Source organism: Glycine max, chromosome 20, assembly GCF_000004515.6.
Source record: "Glycine max cultivar Williams 82 chromosome 20, Glycine_max_v4.0, whole genome shotgun sequence".
NCBI lineage: Eukaryota > Viridiplantae > Streptophyta > Magnoliopsida > Fabales > Fabaceae > Glycine > Glycine max.
The window spans coordinates 37,372,635-37,389,486 of record NC_038256.2 but is presented as its reverse complement, the minus strand read 5'-3'; the positions used below and the strand labels follow the sequence as shown (position 1 = coordinate 37,389,486).

Sequence of the window (16,852 nt, the reverse complement as noted above, 5' to 3'; positions counted from 1 at the left end):
AACGATTTATTTACTAAAATAAATTGTTTAATTTTTTTCATAATTTTTTTAAATCAATAACAATCACACATCAGGTTAATCATTAACCCAATAAGTTAAACTTACACATAGTTTAATTTCTAACTATTATCACAATAAAAAAAATATAAATTACTTTTTGTCCCGACATTACTTTGGGGAATCTTGTTTTAAACTCTGGACATCACATATTAGATTAGTCCAATTGTTTTAGAAAATTAAAATTTGATTTTAGCATCAAATGCAATGAAGGGTACAAATTAAATAAGAAATATGACGCTAAATACATAATAGGTTAAAAGCACAGACATGCCTTGAGCAATGTCAGATAATTCGAATTATGGACTCCAACGATGTCCCGTGAATCATCTTCGGCTCTATATAGTGCTACAACTTACAAAGCAAACGTGATGGCTATTATATTTTTTTTGGTATGGGCTATTATATAATATAAGGACACTTCAAGTATTATTTTTTATTTTTATTCATAGGAGATAATTTTACTCGAATATGATAAAATTACTAGGAATAGCAAAGCTTCCTGTCTAAGTATTTAAAACATGTTTCCTAGTAACTAATTATCACTTGTATATAAATTTAATTGTCACCAATATAATAAATTTTACATTTATAAATATTGAAGCTAAGCTATTTGAATATTTGTTTTTATATACTACGAGTACTTTTTTTACTGAAGAAAATTTTACACTAGCTTATAAATCTAAAACAATTATATAGTAACACTCGAACTTGACATTATTAGTTAGACAAAAATAATCTCATATCAATTTGTCAACTTTCAATGATATTTAAATAAATGATTATTAATATATGAATACATAATTCTGATGCAAATATTTTAGAAAGTGAAAGCAAGTTTATGAATATTATAATGTACTTTACATATTTCTTTTTAGAAAAATAACAATATTATCTTAATTATTTTTATTAAATCCAAACATAAAGTATAATCAAATTATTATTATTTTATGTGTTTCAAGGATTAATATTTCTGTATCTATCCAAAAAATATTAAATAAATTTATAAACATAATTTATTTACTAGGAACTTTTAATCAAACAATGAATTATGTAAGTATTTAGTAAAAAATTATTTAAAGGTATAAAAATGTTTTAGACTTAAAAAATCAAACAATGAATTATGTAAGTATTTAGTAAAAAATTATTTAAAGGTATAAAAATGTTTTAGACTTAAAAAATCATTCCTCCTTTCTCTCACCAGATTAGTCTGCATAAGACTTGCCAATTATACATTTCAAAAAATCATGTTATATTAATTTTATACTATTAGTAAGCATTAAGTATTTTTTAACTAATCTAAAATTTATAGATATATAAGTTATGAGTATAAATCAATCTCATCTCTCTCTCTTTCTAGTGACAATATTTCCTCTTAAAATAAATAATACTATAGTCTTGTTTTTTTCTTTTTCATCACTCGATCACTTAAATATATCAGACTCCCACTATTTGTAAATTCAATCAATAATATTCAAGTGCCATCTGAAGAGGAATGCATCTTCATGCTTAAATAAACGATATTTAGTTTATCACGTACGTAAAACAAAATTAGTTAGTTAGTGTGGATATATAAACTGCATATAATGGACATCATCAACCACACAAATGATAAAAGCATGAAATATATTGTGCCAAATCTTAATCCGAATCAATAAACCACTGTTTAGTAGTGAGTTACAACTCGTTTTTGCCACCGAGCAATAAACAGTGCGTTGGATTAAATAAAGGCTACTTATGCACAGGTGATGAGTAATAAAATCACTAGCACGCTAAACCTAAAAGATGGAGAACCACTCACTGAATTAAAGATATATATGTGATACCTTTCTTTTTTATCTTAAAATAATTGATGTTTTAGAACATAAACATTAGTAAATGACTAGTTTTAAAAATTGTAGGGTACTACGACAGAATTCACAATTTAATTTTTTTAAGAAAAATTATATATTACCAAAAGTTCATAATTTGAAAATGGGCATAAGTATCACTGCATATTTAGCATATATTAGTGACTCATGTATAATTGACATATTTTAATGATTATTTTTTTTTCCTTTTAAGTGAGTTTTGTAACATTGGACTTCATTGAGTCAAGTGTTAGATTATTTTTAATTTTTAAATAGTTTCTTATTATTGACATTGTTTTACTATACATGTCATACCTTTTTACACAGAGCTTGGATTCAAGCCATTCTTCTCTTGTTTGATTAAAAAAAAACTTTACAATTTTATGTTTCACAAACTCAAGCTAATTCGGATTATACATTACTCAAATTTGAGATTCAATGTTGTGGCCCTTACACTATTTTCAACTTTAGCATTTTTGGGCCTAATTTGTAATTAGTGGCCCAATTATACTTTTAAGTACATTTTGGGAGAGTTTATGAGTAAGATTTATCAAATGATATTTGAAGATATGTTGATGTATTTAGTATTGATTATTGAGAATTATAGTTAATATCATTAGGATATGTTTTCTTATCCTATATTTAAAAATGTTTCATTTAAAATAAGATTAGGATTTGTTTAGGATTAATATTTTTTTTACTTTCCAATAAATAGGAAGTAATAGAGAAAAGAGAACAAAATTGAGAATTTTAATTGTGAGTTTTTATAGTCTTTTGTCTCCTTCTTCTTCCTTCTCTTTTATACAATTTTCTTGTTTTAAGCTTTCAATAAAGATGTTCATGGAGAGCTAAATTGATTTTTCAATCCAAGGGTCCCAAAGCCTATGATAAATTTGAGTTCCTTTATGCTTAAATTTTAAATTTGTAATATGTTTCTTCTCCTTTTATGTTTTTCAATTTTCTGAGTTTATGCATGATCATGATTAGATTTAGAGAATTTAATTCAAAATAGGAATATGGTTGGTTAATCCTATAGTAATCAATTAATAGTTTTCCAATATGTTTTGTGCTTGAATTCAATTAAATTTGAGAATGTAATTGTTTTCTCAATTTTTATAGAATATATGTGAAAAGATTATCTCATGAACTTTTATTGGATTTGATTGATTGATTGTTAATATGTCATAGCTTGAATTCATGTAAACTTGGGAAAGTGATTATTTTCTCAATTTTTCTAAATATATGTGACATAATTATCTTATGAACTCATATTGGATTGTATGATTATGAATTCATCCTATAATTTTATAACCATGATAATTTAATCGAAAGCTTCAATCATTGAGTTGATTTTATTTAACTTTGTTTTAGTATTTTTATTGAATTTTATTTTCATTTTTATTAATTCTACAATCAACAAAATCCCTCGACCAATTTGAATTAATTTTCAGTGTTTAATGAATTATGTCTAAGGAAGAATGACCTAAGATCGTGTTCTATTCTCAAAATTATTGAGAATCCTAATAACTTTTGATAGTAACCTTGATAGTGACTTCAAATGTATATATAATCCTGGTAGCTTTTGATAGTAACCTTGTCTTAAGTAGTTTTTATTCTCTCTAAGGTAAGCTTTTATCTTTTAATTTTGTTTGCTTGCTTTTTAATTTTACATACATTGTCTAATATTTAGCATTGAAATAATTTTTGTCTGCTGACAGTAATTTTACAATTTTTCCACTTTTAATTATTGAAATAATATAAAAGACTTAAAAGATAAGAGTTTATAAAGAAAATTCACTTTTACGAATCCAATTCATGTAAGCTAATTGTTTTTAACTTTTAGATTAGAATTAGAAACTCAAATCAATCTATAATTTCCCTTATCTTATGCCATTTTTACTTCATTAATTACAAATTGATTGTACAGTCATGTGTCATCTTCAATCCTGATTAGAAAAAATCATGCCGTCAAAATCATTTTAAGTGCATATAGATAAACTATAATTCTTGTACAAAACTTGCAAGGCTTTGAATTCCCAGTACAATTTGGGACAAATGAATACAAAAAATATTTTTCACATGCAAATTGATAAAAGCATTTTTAACTTCATATGGTAAAGTATAATTCTTTGTATAAGAACTGCAAGGCATTGAGTTCCCAATACAATTTGGGACATATAAATTAAAAAATGTTTATTCTACACATGCTAAAATTATAAATTTGATAATTTAATCTAAGATATTCATTTTATTTTCTTGACAAGTTAGTAGCTATTTGATGCTTTATTTTTTTTATTTTCCATGGAAATATTATGTTCATATTTCAACATTATTTTTTTGTATAATATCAAACTTGTAAATTTAATATATCAATTATTTATATTTATTATATCATTTTTTATGATATGTATGTAAATATTTGATTCACATTGTAACTTTATTTGAATGTAATTAATTTACTTTTATTTATACGTTTTAAAATTGTGATTAATTTTATTTAGTCAACAACTATAAATTTTTATTGCTTATTTTATGGGATAAATTTCATTTAATTAAAATATTATAATGATTAATTACCATCATTAAGATGAGATTGTTTTAGCTTAACTTTGAGTTTGACGAATATGCAATTGCATTAACCAGTTGAAAAAAAAACTAACACACGTAATATTACTTGTGGCAAAAAATTATACTAATAAACTGTTTAGTTTCAATCTTATATAAATTATACCAATGAATAAATGAAAACTTGATTACTTTTTTTTGTTATATTACATTATCTACTTATATTCTTTTGACTTATACATTATTTAGTTTGAAATTTTCCTATCTTATTGAAGTTCTGAATTAATAAAATTCATATTTTTTACTTCTATATGATATTATATTTTCTATATTTACTTAACATATTTACTTTTTTATTAAAATTTTAGTCAATTTATTATTATTTTTACCTGAGTCAATTTATTATGTTAAAGCACATTGTTACTCACAATATAAATTAAGACATAGACTTTACATATATATGTATATATTTAATTGCTAAAATAAAAATAAGTCAAACTTTTGATGTGATGCAAAATCTTGGAAAAGCTTGATGCACAATTTCATTGAAGAGACAAATATTACAATAAGAATTTAACATGTATATAAAATGTTGAGATAAATTATAAAGACTAAGAGAAGAATTATGACAAAAAAAATGAGATGAAAAGTATTGGAGTTATGATTATGATCATGTCGAGCTTTGCACAAGTTAACAATGTACCTATTAAATTTGGTTGTGATTCCAAATGTTGAGAAAAATGTCTAGATTCAATTTCCATTTTTCCATATCAAGTGTGTTTTTGCATGTGTATGAAAAAATGTCATAAAAAGTCGAATAAGAATGGTATTCATTCTCTTACCACTTTTTAAGGTTTTGTAATTATTATTTTATAATTGAATTAATTATATTTTTACATGTTTTTTATCATTGACTTTATTTCCTTAGATGCTGATCATTACATTAGATTCTTGCTTGCAAGAGTACTAAAACAAGTAAAAATATGTTACAAGAATATTGAAGAAAAATGTTGCTAGGAGAGATAATGCTCATACATGATTATAATAAAAAGATCTTAATCAATGAGTAGCATCTATTTTTTATTTTTTCGTAAATCTCTTGTTCAATTATCTTCTTTCAATTTTTATATATGCATGTTTCTTTCACATGTTAGTAAATATGCTTGCAAATAATTAACGGGGACACGAATAAGTTAGATAGATAGATTTTGAGTAACTTATCAAATACACTTTAAATTTTATTAATATAATATAAATTTAAATTGTATTAATATAATATAGATAGATTATTGAAACAAGTTAAAAATAACTTATAAACATTCCCATTAGTTATTTTCGTAAACTCCTTTACACATTTACATGTCAAATACTCATAATAAGTTTTGTAAAAAAGGAAAATTTTGTCAAGGGTATGAGAAGATGACACGTGTCAAAATCTGTCCCAAAAATGATTTCAAGGTATTTAAGATAAATATACAGTAGATTTTGCAAAAGAAACTTATCACAAACTCTTACAAAAAATGTGATGAAAAAAAATTCAAAATAAATATTTAAATTTTTATAAATTACAATTATCTTTTACGTATTTTATATTTTAAAAATATTTTTTAATTATTAATATTATAAAAACTAAAAAGATAAATCAGTATATATTTTTTTGCATTCATTTATAAATAATATATCCTGTGTGGACAATCTTTATTTTTTATACGGCAAAATATTTTTTCTATTATACATATATAAATAAAAGAAAAAATGAGGAACCTTTGACACAATGCTGCATCTCAGAATAAATGAGTTATTATAATTTTTTTATATTATATTTTATTCTTATGGATAAAAAAAATTAAGATAAAAAAAACATAAATTTACCTTAGTGACTAGGAACCTGTTTTTTTTACTGCAGTGATGAGGAAACTCAAGACTTCAAAAAAACATATTTATGTAAATATTTTAATTTACATTTTTACTATTAATAAAATAATTTTATTTAAATTGATTTTTTTATTTTATATACTTGTAGAAGATATCATGAAATTACCAACGATTGTTATTCCGTATTATATCATGTAGGGTGCATTATACACAAGTAAAAAAAAAAAAAAAAACTCTATAAAAAAATGAAAAAAGACAAATATGATTAATCTCAAGTTAAAACTATATTTATATACTTTCTCTAATTATTCTTCAATTTTTTTTGTTTATAAATTTTGGTTGTTTATTCAATATTCAAGAAATAAATATTGATCTTGCGGGTACTAGTGTGTGATGTTTGTTGGATGGATTGGATAGTGACAGTGACATGTAGAAATAGAAATACTGAAATACTATAGCTGAAACAAGCTTAGCCCTAATCCGATCGAATTGAGATTTCAATTTGTCAACAGAAAAACCTAATGTCTCATCGAGACTCTGATTCCAAGCGTCGCCACTCCAAGTTCGATCGAGAACCAAGGTGCTCTCTACTCTCCCAATGCTTCTATTCTTATCCCTATTCGCATGCTTTTCAATTTAACCTAACACGTAACGGAGTGCATTGAGTTAGGGTTATTCACTATAACCCTTCTTACTCTACAAGGTTTCAGAATTACAATCGCGTCTTTTTCTATTAAACTAGGGTTAGTTTAATTTTGAATGCATTCATTATAGTTATAGGAAAACACTGAGATGGTTTCCTTGTTGATTTTGGGGTTGCAGTCCCAAGAGATATAGAAGGGATGGTAAACAAGAAAGAGAAAGGGACAGGAACAGAGTAACCTCAGATGGAGGAGATCAGAGAAACCCACCACATCATTTTAGGCGTGAACCCTTCGATGCTGCTCCCAAGAAATCGAATTCAAATGATCATCATGAGCAGCAGCCCAAACATTCGTCTCAACCACCGAGATCTCGCTCTTATCACCAGGTCATACCAATTTTTAGAAAATTAATAATTGAATGCATGAGCTGTTCTTGTTTAACTCTGAACCAAGTTCTGCTCCCAATAGTATTCAACTTTACATATTGAATTGTATCTTGTTTAGATTCTGTTTAAAACCCTTTCTAAGTTCCTAGTGAATGCGTCAAACACTCAAACTAGTTGGAAAAAGAAAGAAAAAAAAAATAAAATATATATATATATATATATATATATATATATATATATATATATATATATATATATATATATATATATATATATATATATCTCACTCCCCTTCGTTGCTTTAAGAGGTTAAATATATACTACCTATAGTTGTTCTCAGTTTAAGTTTTAGTCTCTATCAGAAAAGTTGTAACTTTTAGTCCCTGCACATTTTTTTTTAGCAATTTATCACCACCAAAAAGTTTTGTCTAATGTTAACAATAGGTACCAAAACTTATCTTATGTGCATGTATAAGGACTAAAATTTACAGTTTTCTCCTTTAGGAACTAAAACTTGGACAACTATAAGAACCAAGTGAATATAGTTTAACCTTTGAAGATTCATAATTTGTACATTCTCAGAGAGGAGGGTTGCATGTGCATTATACACTTCCCACTAGCTAACTCATTCCCCAAGATTAAGTAGTGAACTTGAGTTCACAGTCATTGTATGGCCCTGGATTGCAATTGCGTACAATCAGTTATCTTGTGGCTAGTAAACTATTTACAATGGTTTATGTTGTTTTTGGAAGGGAGGGGGGACTGGGAGAAAAACATGATAAGCCAATCTTTTCTCTTTGTTTTGTGCCATTAGCTGTCAGGTACAAACTTGTAATGCAAATTCAATTGTATAAACTATAAGAAATGTAATGAAAAGAAAACAACCTTCATCTGCTTTGAGGGTTAAACATTGTATGAATAGTTTATACTTGCATAATTGATTGTGCAATCTGTATAATATCAGATATTTTGCTTTGCCAGAGTTGTTGAAAATAGTTCTTATTCTTACCACACTTCATTGATAAGAAGTTGCAATCTTTATCATCCCTTATCTTTTTAAATGCTATATTGAAAAGGAAATGTCTAAATTATCACTTTCAAGATGACGTGGAGATTCATTTTGAATTATAGATTGAAAATCCCTTTTATATGCTTGATTGTTATTCAGTATATGCAAACTATTTTTCTGGGCTGATGTAGCGGATTCTTGTTCAATCCCATGCCTTGAAGTGGCATAATATATAACCCTCTTAGGCTTGCCTATGCTTGTTGTATAACAGCATGATGAACGGGGTAGTACTGGGCAGGTTGGTCGAAGCAATGGTCAAAGGGAAGCTGGTGGTAAGCTTCCTTTATACATATTCTTTTCCGTTGGCTTTATTGTGCATGGATGTTTTGTAGATTGACTCAATACGCTAAAGCACACAATTATTCCTTTCCATGCAGGAAAAGTCTTTACTCAGAGTAAAGAGAATAATGAAAGTCAAAGTAGAGAGCAAAGAGATGAGAAATCACCGGTGAAACTGGATGACAGTTTACAGAAAAGAGATGGTTTCACTGCAAGAAAAGATGATCCACCTACTATGAGGAAAAGACGTGCATTTAGGGAGAAGAAGATCCCTGCGGATTCAGCAGATGCTAATCCAGCTTCGATAGTGGAAGTAAAGCCAAGCCATACTGACCATCCTCCGGAAAGGAATGAAAGGAAGGATGAAAGAAGCAGCAATCCTCATCATCTGGATAGACCTGAGAAGCAAAATGCAGAGGGCAGAGCACCCAATAAGATTGAAGCTAGAAGGGATGGTTTTTCATCAAGAGCAAGGTATGGGGGCAGTGGAGGCAATAACAATTACAGGGGAAGAGATAAATTTAATGGAAAGCAAGGTTATCGTCCTATTAAGACACGAATGGAGAAGTGGAAACATGATTTGTATCAAGAGGTTAACAAGGATCCTATTCCTAAGAATGAGGATGACCAGATTGCAAAGTTAGAAGCACTATTGGCTTCATAATATCAAACAAAAACAAGTATTTGCTAAGCCTTTTTATTTATTTTAAAAAAATCAACTCGTGGCTTGTCGGACAATTTCCAGAGATGATTTTTGCTTAATTTACCAATTTTGTGATTTCTTTTCCTCTCTGGTTTACATGTTTTAAGTTTTTTGGCATGAGTTAAACAGTTACCGAATTTGTTCATTATGTTATCAAGTTATTACTAAATCATAGCTAATCAGTCTCTTTAGCGCAACGATTGCCAGTTTCTGCAAACTCAGACAGGATTCGAATCCCAAGGGTATAGGAGGAACAGATTTTAGAAGTGGAATAGCTCTTGGCTTCATTGGGCATAAGAGCAGTATGCAATATGCAATCTACAAGCTTGTATTACCTGTGCTTTCCTTTAACTATCGTAAACATTTTTTTGGTAAGAGCAATTTTTAAAGTATTATGTTTCTTTCTGTTTATTCCCCCTCGTCTACCTACTCCATAGCTGCTCCTGTCTAAGGAGTGAGGATTACGTGTACTTGAACTGGAAAGCGTATATTTTATCACTATTAAATAATTAATTTTTTAACTGAAGGTTTCCATTAAAAAAAAAAAGACCAAATGAATTTTACAAGACCACGTAACACCGGTGATGGCCAGAATTATTGAGTTTCTACTTGTAAACACATGCACAAATGTTTCATTATCTTTTTACTTTTTATTTTGATCTATCTTCCCTAAGTGGTAATGCTATGAGTTTAGACCATCAACATTACGGTGGTTACTTTTTAAGCAAAGAGTTTTATAGCCAAAATAACGAAGCAAAAAAATGAAAATACCAACAAAAGAACCACAAATAAATAAAAAATGCAACCGTAATTTTGGGTAAGTTCTTTGTACTGATTACTCAATATCGGGCTGTCACTGAAGGGAAGAGAATTGTTCGTCTACAAATTTTATAACATTCACTGAAGCACACCATTACAATTGATCCCCTACAGATTAGGTTACAAGATCAGAAGTATACACAATAAGATTAAAATTGATAATCACCCATCAATCATCATCTTAAACAAATGAATCAAACCTTAGAAGAGACATATAATAACATCTAAAGGTCCAAAAAATTAAAAGAAAAGTTGATCATCCCCTATGATCTTGACGATATATATCACTTGCGATTGCGCATGTTGGTGATATTGTTAGAGTGTTGGGCAGCATTAACATTGACAGTGGGAGGAGGAGCAGCAGCAGTAAATTGGCCTCTGGGGCTGACCAAGAATCCATCAACACCATATCTCTGCTCTAAGAACTCACTTGTGGGGGGCTGAAAATCAGACCTTGTTCTTCTGTGAGAAGATCCTGTGAAGGATTCAGACGCCAATAGCACGTGGTAGCTGCGGTTTGAGCTTTCAGAATGAGAGTAGCTCCTGTAGTTGTGGTGGTGAGGCTTTTGCTTCTTGATTGCATGAATCAGATATGGAATCAAACCTTCCATTATTGATTAACTTGATCTTCCTTTTTCTTCTTTCTCTCTCAAAATACAATCTTTGACTATGAATATTGTTGAAAGCCTTCAAGTAATGTTTGGTGTTGTGTGTAGCAGAAGGTTACACGGAAGGCCGTATTTATATTGGTGTAGTTTGCTATGAGATTTTGACGCGCAAATTGTCAACGCAGATTATTCCATTCATATTCTTTCACGAGTATTAGAAGTAAAGTGTGTTTTAAATACTTCTTCCTTGGTAATTTTTTCAAAACTTAAACTAACGAGTAGCAATTCTTGTCAAGATTAAATATGCTTTTAGTTTATATAAAAATAGAAATATTTATTTTCAGATTTTACCAAAAATATCATTTTTAAATTTCTTATTTAAAAAAAATAAATTTTATTTTTATTTTTTCACAGGATTAAAAATAAATGTCATTTTAATCATACAGAATAATAACATAGTAATATTAACAACATCATCATTATCCCTTAAAATTATATGGAATTGATGGATGAATATCGCTTCCAACAAAAGAAAAGTTATTTTGACTTTTGAGGGGTGTTTGAATATCTTCACACGCTAATTGGCTTTTAGGTAGCAATTGTTGTCTGGATGACAACTCTGACTATGACTTTTGCTTGATACGGTCGATATTTGAAAGCTCCCCGGTTTATTCTTATCTTAAAAATAATGATTATTGATTAGTTCGTTAGAGCTTTTGACTATGTGGAATTTCCTCAGGCGGCTATGATAGACATTAGGCCTAGTAAAACAAAACTAGAGAAGATTGAGCTTTTGACAATTATGAAATTGGAAGAAGAATCACACATCAAAACAGCAGCCATGTCCTGCAACTCTGTTGTTTATAGCTAAATAATATTAATAAATATTATATCAAAGATAAAAATATTGGCCACTAATAAAAAAAAAGAAACATTTACATTCCGGCAAGTATCACTTCAGCGTACCTTAAATCTTAAAAAAAGTTATTTAGCTAATGTCTGGAAATAATTATAAATCTCCGTATACCATAATCTGCTAAAAGACAGACAATTTGATTTGCCTCTCACTAAATTATAACAAGGATGACAATGACTATAACATTCTGTTACAATAGTTAGCTATGATGAAAGGATTAATAATATTCCGGTAAAAAAATCACATGAAAAGAGTACTAATCCTATATAGGAACCAAAATCTGCAGTTAAAGGACCGAAATATATAACGCATTAATTTTACAGAGGCATTTGAATTTAAGCTACTGTAAGAATGACTTAGGAGAGGATTGGCAATATGCATTCAATTGAATCAGAGCTGTGGACTCTCCAGCATTCTTTTTTTCCCTAGTTGATAGTTCAGGTCATTTAAAAAAAAAAGTTCAATTTTATAAACTGATGTGTTATGGGGATGATCTATTTATTAGATAATCCAGTATTTGATTCCTATTGTGTGTGAAAATTTTTTTGGTCAATGACAATCATATTATCATAAGCAAAATTAATCTTTAATCCATTCAACTAAAAGATGTCAAGGAAAAAAAGGTTTAATTTTATAAGTGAACACCCCGATTGTCATTTGGTAGAGCTCAATGACCAATAATGCGGTTATTTTTATCCACTTTGATTCACTTTTAATTCCTTCATACCTTTGATCCTGGAAAGTTACTTCATGCACCCTATAGAAAAGCAAAAAGACTAGCGAGAAAATACCCTCACCCTCATTAGGCACCCCTTCTGTATATCTCCATGTAAGTATCCAATGCTTGCGACGGTCCACCAAGTAAGAAAATACCCTCACCCTCAATGACCAATAAGGCGATTATTTTATCCACCCTCATTCACTTTTTTCTGTCAAATCCACCAATACATCTTTTACAAAAACAAATTCATGACGGTTCACTAAATGCCTAAACAAACAATATCTCATATGGTGATCTTAACCATACTTGTGAATTTGAGGTTAAAACATTAACTGGACTTAAACTATTCTTGCTTCTTAACCTCAACTAGAGAACTTGTTCCAGGAGTCACAAAATCCCACGTTACTTAAAGTCGAGATAAAAAATTATTTATAAACACACTCTCCTCTCTTAAACCCACTGAGATACCTTTTATATCGACAAATTCGTAACAATCCAAATACCTAAACATACAATACATCCCACCACAAAATTGAACAGTGATTGTGACCAAGAACGGAATAATAATTTACTGTTTTGATATTTGTGTCAAAAGCTAGAATAGCTCAATTGATTAGAGCACGTGATTATTAATCACAAGGTTGAAGGTTTAACCCCTTCTTCTAGGCTTTGTATTTTGCTAATGTATAAGCATGCGTCAACTATAAAGTCTATAACTAATTATTATTATTATATATATACTCAAAGCAATTAAATTAAAATTTATTTTTTATAATTTAACCGGATAGTTTACATTTTATTTTCTTTGAGATGTTAATATGCCATTATGATTTGTATTTGTTATATCTAATACATAGTATTTTTATTAGTAATATCTAATACATAGTATATGATCCATCATACATATGATATCTCATATCTTCCACTTCCACATACTGTTATCAAACTCATCGTATTATTGCTATGACTTGTAGCTGCTAGCAAAGTTCTCTTACTGGATTCATTCAGACATGAATTCTTTTCCATTCATACTCCCAGAAAGTTTGACATCAATGTGGTGTCTAACCTGAGTTTCACTGGAAGATCCAACCAAAATGGTGTGCTGTCCAATGACCAGCTTTCTTTTGCCATCACTATCCACATTACTTATCAGTTGGCATATATCAATTTTCACTGTTACAAACTCTGTCACCCCCACCACAACTTGTACTCTTTCAAATCCTATAAGTTGTTTAATTGGAGCACCAATCACAAACTCTGAAGTTGCTGGCTCCCAGAACACTAGGACCACATGAGATCCATTTAAGGGTCCATTGTTCTTCACACCAATGACAAGCAAAAATGTCAAGTCCTGGCAGTTTATGGTGGAAATATCAATGGCTTGACCATCAGAGAGAGACTCAACTTGGGTGCCTGAGTTGTTGGAAGAGAGCATGTTATGTGGTTCAGAAATGGATGTGTTTTCAATCATTATGCTGGAGGGAGCAGATGCAACATACATGGAGAATGTGGAGTAGCTTAATCCATGACCAAATTCATAGAGGGAATTCCCATTATAAAACCTGTAGGTTCTTCCGGGGAAATTTCTGCTTTTGTTGGCTCTCATGTTCATGTCTGTCATGGGCACTTGATCAACATAAGATTGTGGATACCATGTAAAAGGAGACCTACCACCTAAAAAATAATACTTCACTATTGGTATCTAAAATTTTTGTTGGCAGTATCCATTAGCAAAGTGTTAAAAAAAAATAAAGGCATTTAAAATAAGAGTTTATTAGCAATGTACTATCAACACAAAAGATTTTACACGATCAATTAACAAAGTTAATAAAACAGTACCTGGGTTGTAGTCTCCAAATATTACTTGGGCTATGGCATCCCCTCCAGCTTGACCAGGATAACCAACCCACAATATCCCCCCTATGTTACTAACACTTTTAGTGGAAGAAATGTCAATTGGACCAGCTGCCATTATGACTAAAATCACTTTTCCTTTGGTAGCACCAGCCACATCTTTCACAAACTTCTCTTGAAAACCAGGTAATGTCAAGTTCTCTCTATCCAGGCCCTCTGCTTCAATAGATTGGTCTAATCCCACAACCAACACCACTGCATCAGCAGAGGCTGCTGCCTTAACCGCTGCTGCAATGAGGCTCTGGTTGTCACATTTAACATTGCTACAACCAGGTGCATAATTTACAGAAGAAATGTACTTCTGTAGTCCTTGTAAAGGGCTAGTGTAGCGACAAGGTATGCCGGCATAGTTGCTAATCATAACTGTGGTGGCATTGGCATTTGGTCCAATCACAGCCAATTTTTTAATGTTAGTTTGGGACAAGGGAAGAGCTCCATTATTATTTTCCAGCAAAACTATTCCCTGCTTTGCAGCATCTAGAGCCAGTTGCTGATTGTCTTTAGTACATACATCGGATGGTCCAAGGTTTGCAAATGGAAGTGACTTGGGGTCATCAAAGAAGCCCAATCTCATCAGGACTATGTAGTTGTACACCAAGGCCTGGTCTACAGTTGCTACATCTACTTTTTTCAAGTTTACAGCATTTGCAGTGTATTTTTTAAGAAAATCGCCACAGTTCATGTTTAAACCTGCATGATAAGATACCATTCAATTATCCAAAACTACTCAATTTTTTATTCCTCCTTATCAGAAAATTGTAGAACTTTGTGCAGCTGTAACCTTAGTTCTACCTGCTTTCAGTGCAAGAGCCACTGCATCTTCAGGAGTTGCAGTGTAATGAATTGCATTGTAATAGACTTCCACTGAATCACAATCTGAAACAATATATCTGTAAGGAAAGCAGGAAACATCAGGCAGCTTCACTTGGTTATCTCAAACTAAAAATGCAAAAAATTGACAACCTTAAACTGTGCCATATCAATATATAGTTCTCGATGGCCAGCAAAAGGTAGGAATTGTTATCTATAAACCAAATCAAATGACTTGTTAGGGATGTAAGACAAACCCGTCTAGACCCCACTGGCCTCTGATTATCCCTTTGAGAAGGTCTGGGTCAGCACATGTAGGAATCCCATTCACCCTATTATAAGAACACATAACACTGCTAACATGGCCCTCCACCACACAACTCTTGAACGGAGGCTGGTACGAGTCCTCCAAGTCTTGCTTTGTCACCTGCAACAAGCCCAATTATATGTGACAACAATCACTGTCAAAGTTAGAGTAATGATACAAGAATACCTGCATAATGCATATACTTAATTGACATTTTTTATTTCTCTCTATCTTTTGTCATATTATATTCCTTCTGTCTTTATTTATAAGACATAGTCAACAATTTTTTTTGTCCCTTATCAATAAGATTTCATTTCATCTCTCTTTTCATTAATTATTTTTTGACTAAAATACTCTTAATTGTCCTTTCTCTCTCCTATGAAGATTAGAAAAAATGAATAGATTTCCAATGAAATTAAGAATAAATTTGAAAAAATATTATAATTATAGACAAATTTAATGTTAATAGCTAAATTAACTAACTTTGTTAATAAGCTTAAATTAATCAACTATGTCTTATAATTAGGAAGGAGAGAGCATCATTTGTCATATTTATAGCACATTGGTATGTTTCCCTCTTTACCTTTGCATCGAAATGGAAGCGATCTATGCCTTTCCAATTGTCAAGGTCATAAGCAGTGTAATGCTTACAACAACTTGAAACCTTAAGCCTATCAGCTTTAGCACTTGCTTCATCCTCCACTTCTTGTAAGCCACGAAGATACATAACAGCATATCTAGACACCACCAAGGGATCCTCCCCTGGAGTTTCTTGGCCACGCCCCCACCTAGGGTCACGGAACACATTCACATTAGGACTCCAAAATGTCAAGCCAGCCAAATCCACATTGTACATGGCTCTAGCCTCGGTTGACACAACCTGCCCCATCTTCTGCCACAAACTTGCATTGAAGCTTGCAGCTGATAGTATCACTGCTGGGAAGCTAGTGGCACCTGGCACCTTCTTGTCAAAACGTGTTCCTGGCCCCAAGTTTGAGACACCATGAAGAGCCTCTGACCACCATTCATAAGCAGGAACACCAAGCCGCGAAATACCTGCAGAAGGGTTTACTAGTTGTTGTGTCTTTTCTTGAAGTGTTAAGCGTGACACCAAGTCCTTTGCCCTGTCCTCATAAGATAGTGAAGTGTCACAAAATGGAAAGTTGCTAGTCTTGGCAGAGCCACATGCATGTTTTTGGCTAGCGGTTGGAAGAATCAGAAACGAAAGGAACATGGATAAGAACATAAGTTGGTTTTTCATGATATGGTTTGCCTTGACTTTATGTAGTTGTGTATATATGTTATGTTGGAGTTCGAGAGTTGTAACCT

The 16,852-nt window shown here is 30.5% G+C and overlaps 3 protein-coding genes across 4 annotated transcripts; 1 reads left to right on the top strand and 2 right to left on the bottom strand.

Annotated features, from left to right (window-relative positions):
* Positions 1–6,741: 6,741 nt before the first annotated feature.
* Positions 6,742–9,513, top strand: LOC100777449 (conglutin beta 7). Its single transcript, XM_014772740.3, has 4 exons — positions 6,742–6,927; positions 7,170–7,377; positions 8,658–8,718; positions 8,824–9,513. Exons 1-4 carry the CDS (start codon positions 6,869–6,871, stop codon positions 9,387–9,389), a joined length of 894 nt encoding a protein of 297 aa, XP_014628226.1. The 5' UTR covers positions 6,742–6,868; the 3' UTR covers positions 9,390–9,513.
* Positions 9,514–10,310: 797 nt separating this feature from the next.
* Positions 10,311–10,975, bottom strand: LOC102662455 (uncharacterized). The gene has a single exon (XM_006605936.4). It carries the CDS (start codon positions 10,856–10,858, stop codon positions 10,532–10,534), a length of 327 nt encoding a protein of 108 aa, XP_006605999.1. The 5' UTR covers positions 10,859–10,975; the 3' UTR covers positions 10,311–10,531.
* Positions 10,976–13,242: 2,267 nt separating this feature from the next.
* On the bottom strand, positions 13,243–16,852 carry LOC100817869 (probable beta-D-xylosidase 5). Of its 2 annotated transcripts, none has more exons than XM_014772739.2 (5): positions 16,107–16,852; positions 15,474–15,643; positions 15,199–15,296; positions 14,332–15,096; positions 13,243–14,106 (listed from the first exon to the last, which is right to left on the bottom strand). In XM_014772739.2, the coding sequence occupies exons 1-5, from the start codon at positions 16,782–16,784 to the stop codon at positions 13,493–13,495; spliced, it is 2,325 nt and encodes a 774-aa protein (XP_014628225.1). In that variant the 5' UTR covers positions 16,785–16,852; the 3' UTR covers positions 13,243–13,492. The 2 variants fall into 2 exon arrangements, with proteins under 2 accessions (XP_014628225.1, XP_006605998.1); XM_006605935.3 differs by having other exon boundaries at positions 13,243–14,166; positions 16,107–16,851.

Coding starts and splice junctions, on each gene's coding strand:
- LOC100777449 (XM_014772740.3), top strand. CDS start 6,869: ATGTCTCATCGAGACTCTGATTCCAAGCGTCGCCACTCCAAGTTCGAT. Junction 6,928..7,169: donor AAGTTCGATCGAGAACCAAG/GTGCTCTCTACT, acceptor TTGGGGTTGCAG/TCCCAAGAGATATAGAAGGG. Junction 8,719..8,823: donor TGGTCAAAGGGAAGCTGGTG/GTAAGCTTCCTT, acceptor CTTTCCATGCAG/GAAAAGTCTTTACTCAGAGT.
- LOC102662455 (XM_006605936.4), bottom strand. CDS start 10,858: ATGGAAGGTTTGATTCCATATCTGATTCATGCAATCAAGAAGCAAAAG.
- LOC100817869 (XM_006605935.3), bottom strand. CDS start 16,784: ATGAAAAACCAACTTATGTTCTTATCCATGTTCCTTTCGTTTCTGATT. Junction 15,297..15,473: donor GGCCAGTGGGGTCTAGACGG/GTTTGTCTTACA, acceptor CTTTCCTTACAG/ATATATTGTTTCAGATTGTG. Junction 14,167..14,331: donor ATTTGGAGACTACAACCCAG/GTACTGTTTTAT, acceptor ATTATTTTTTAG/GTGGTAGGTCTCCTTTTACA.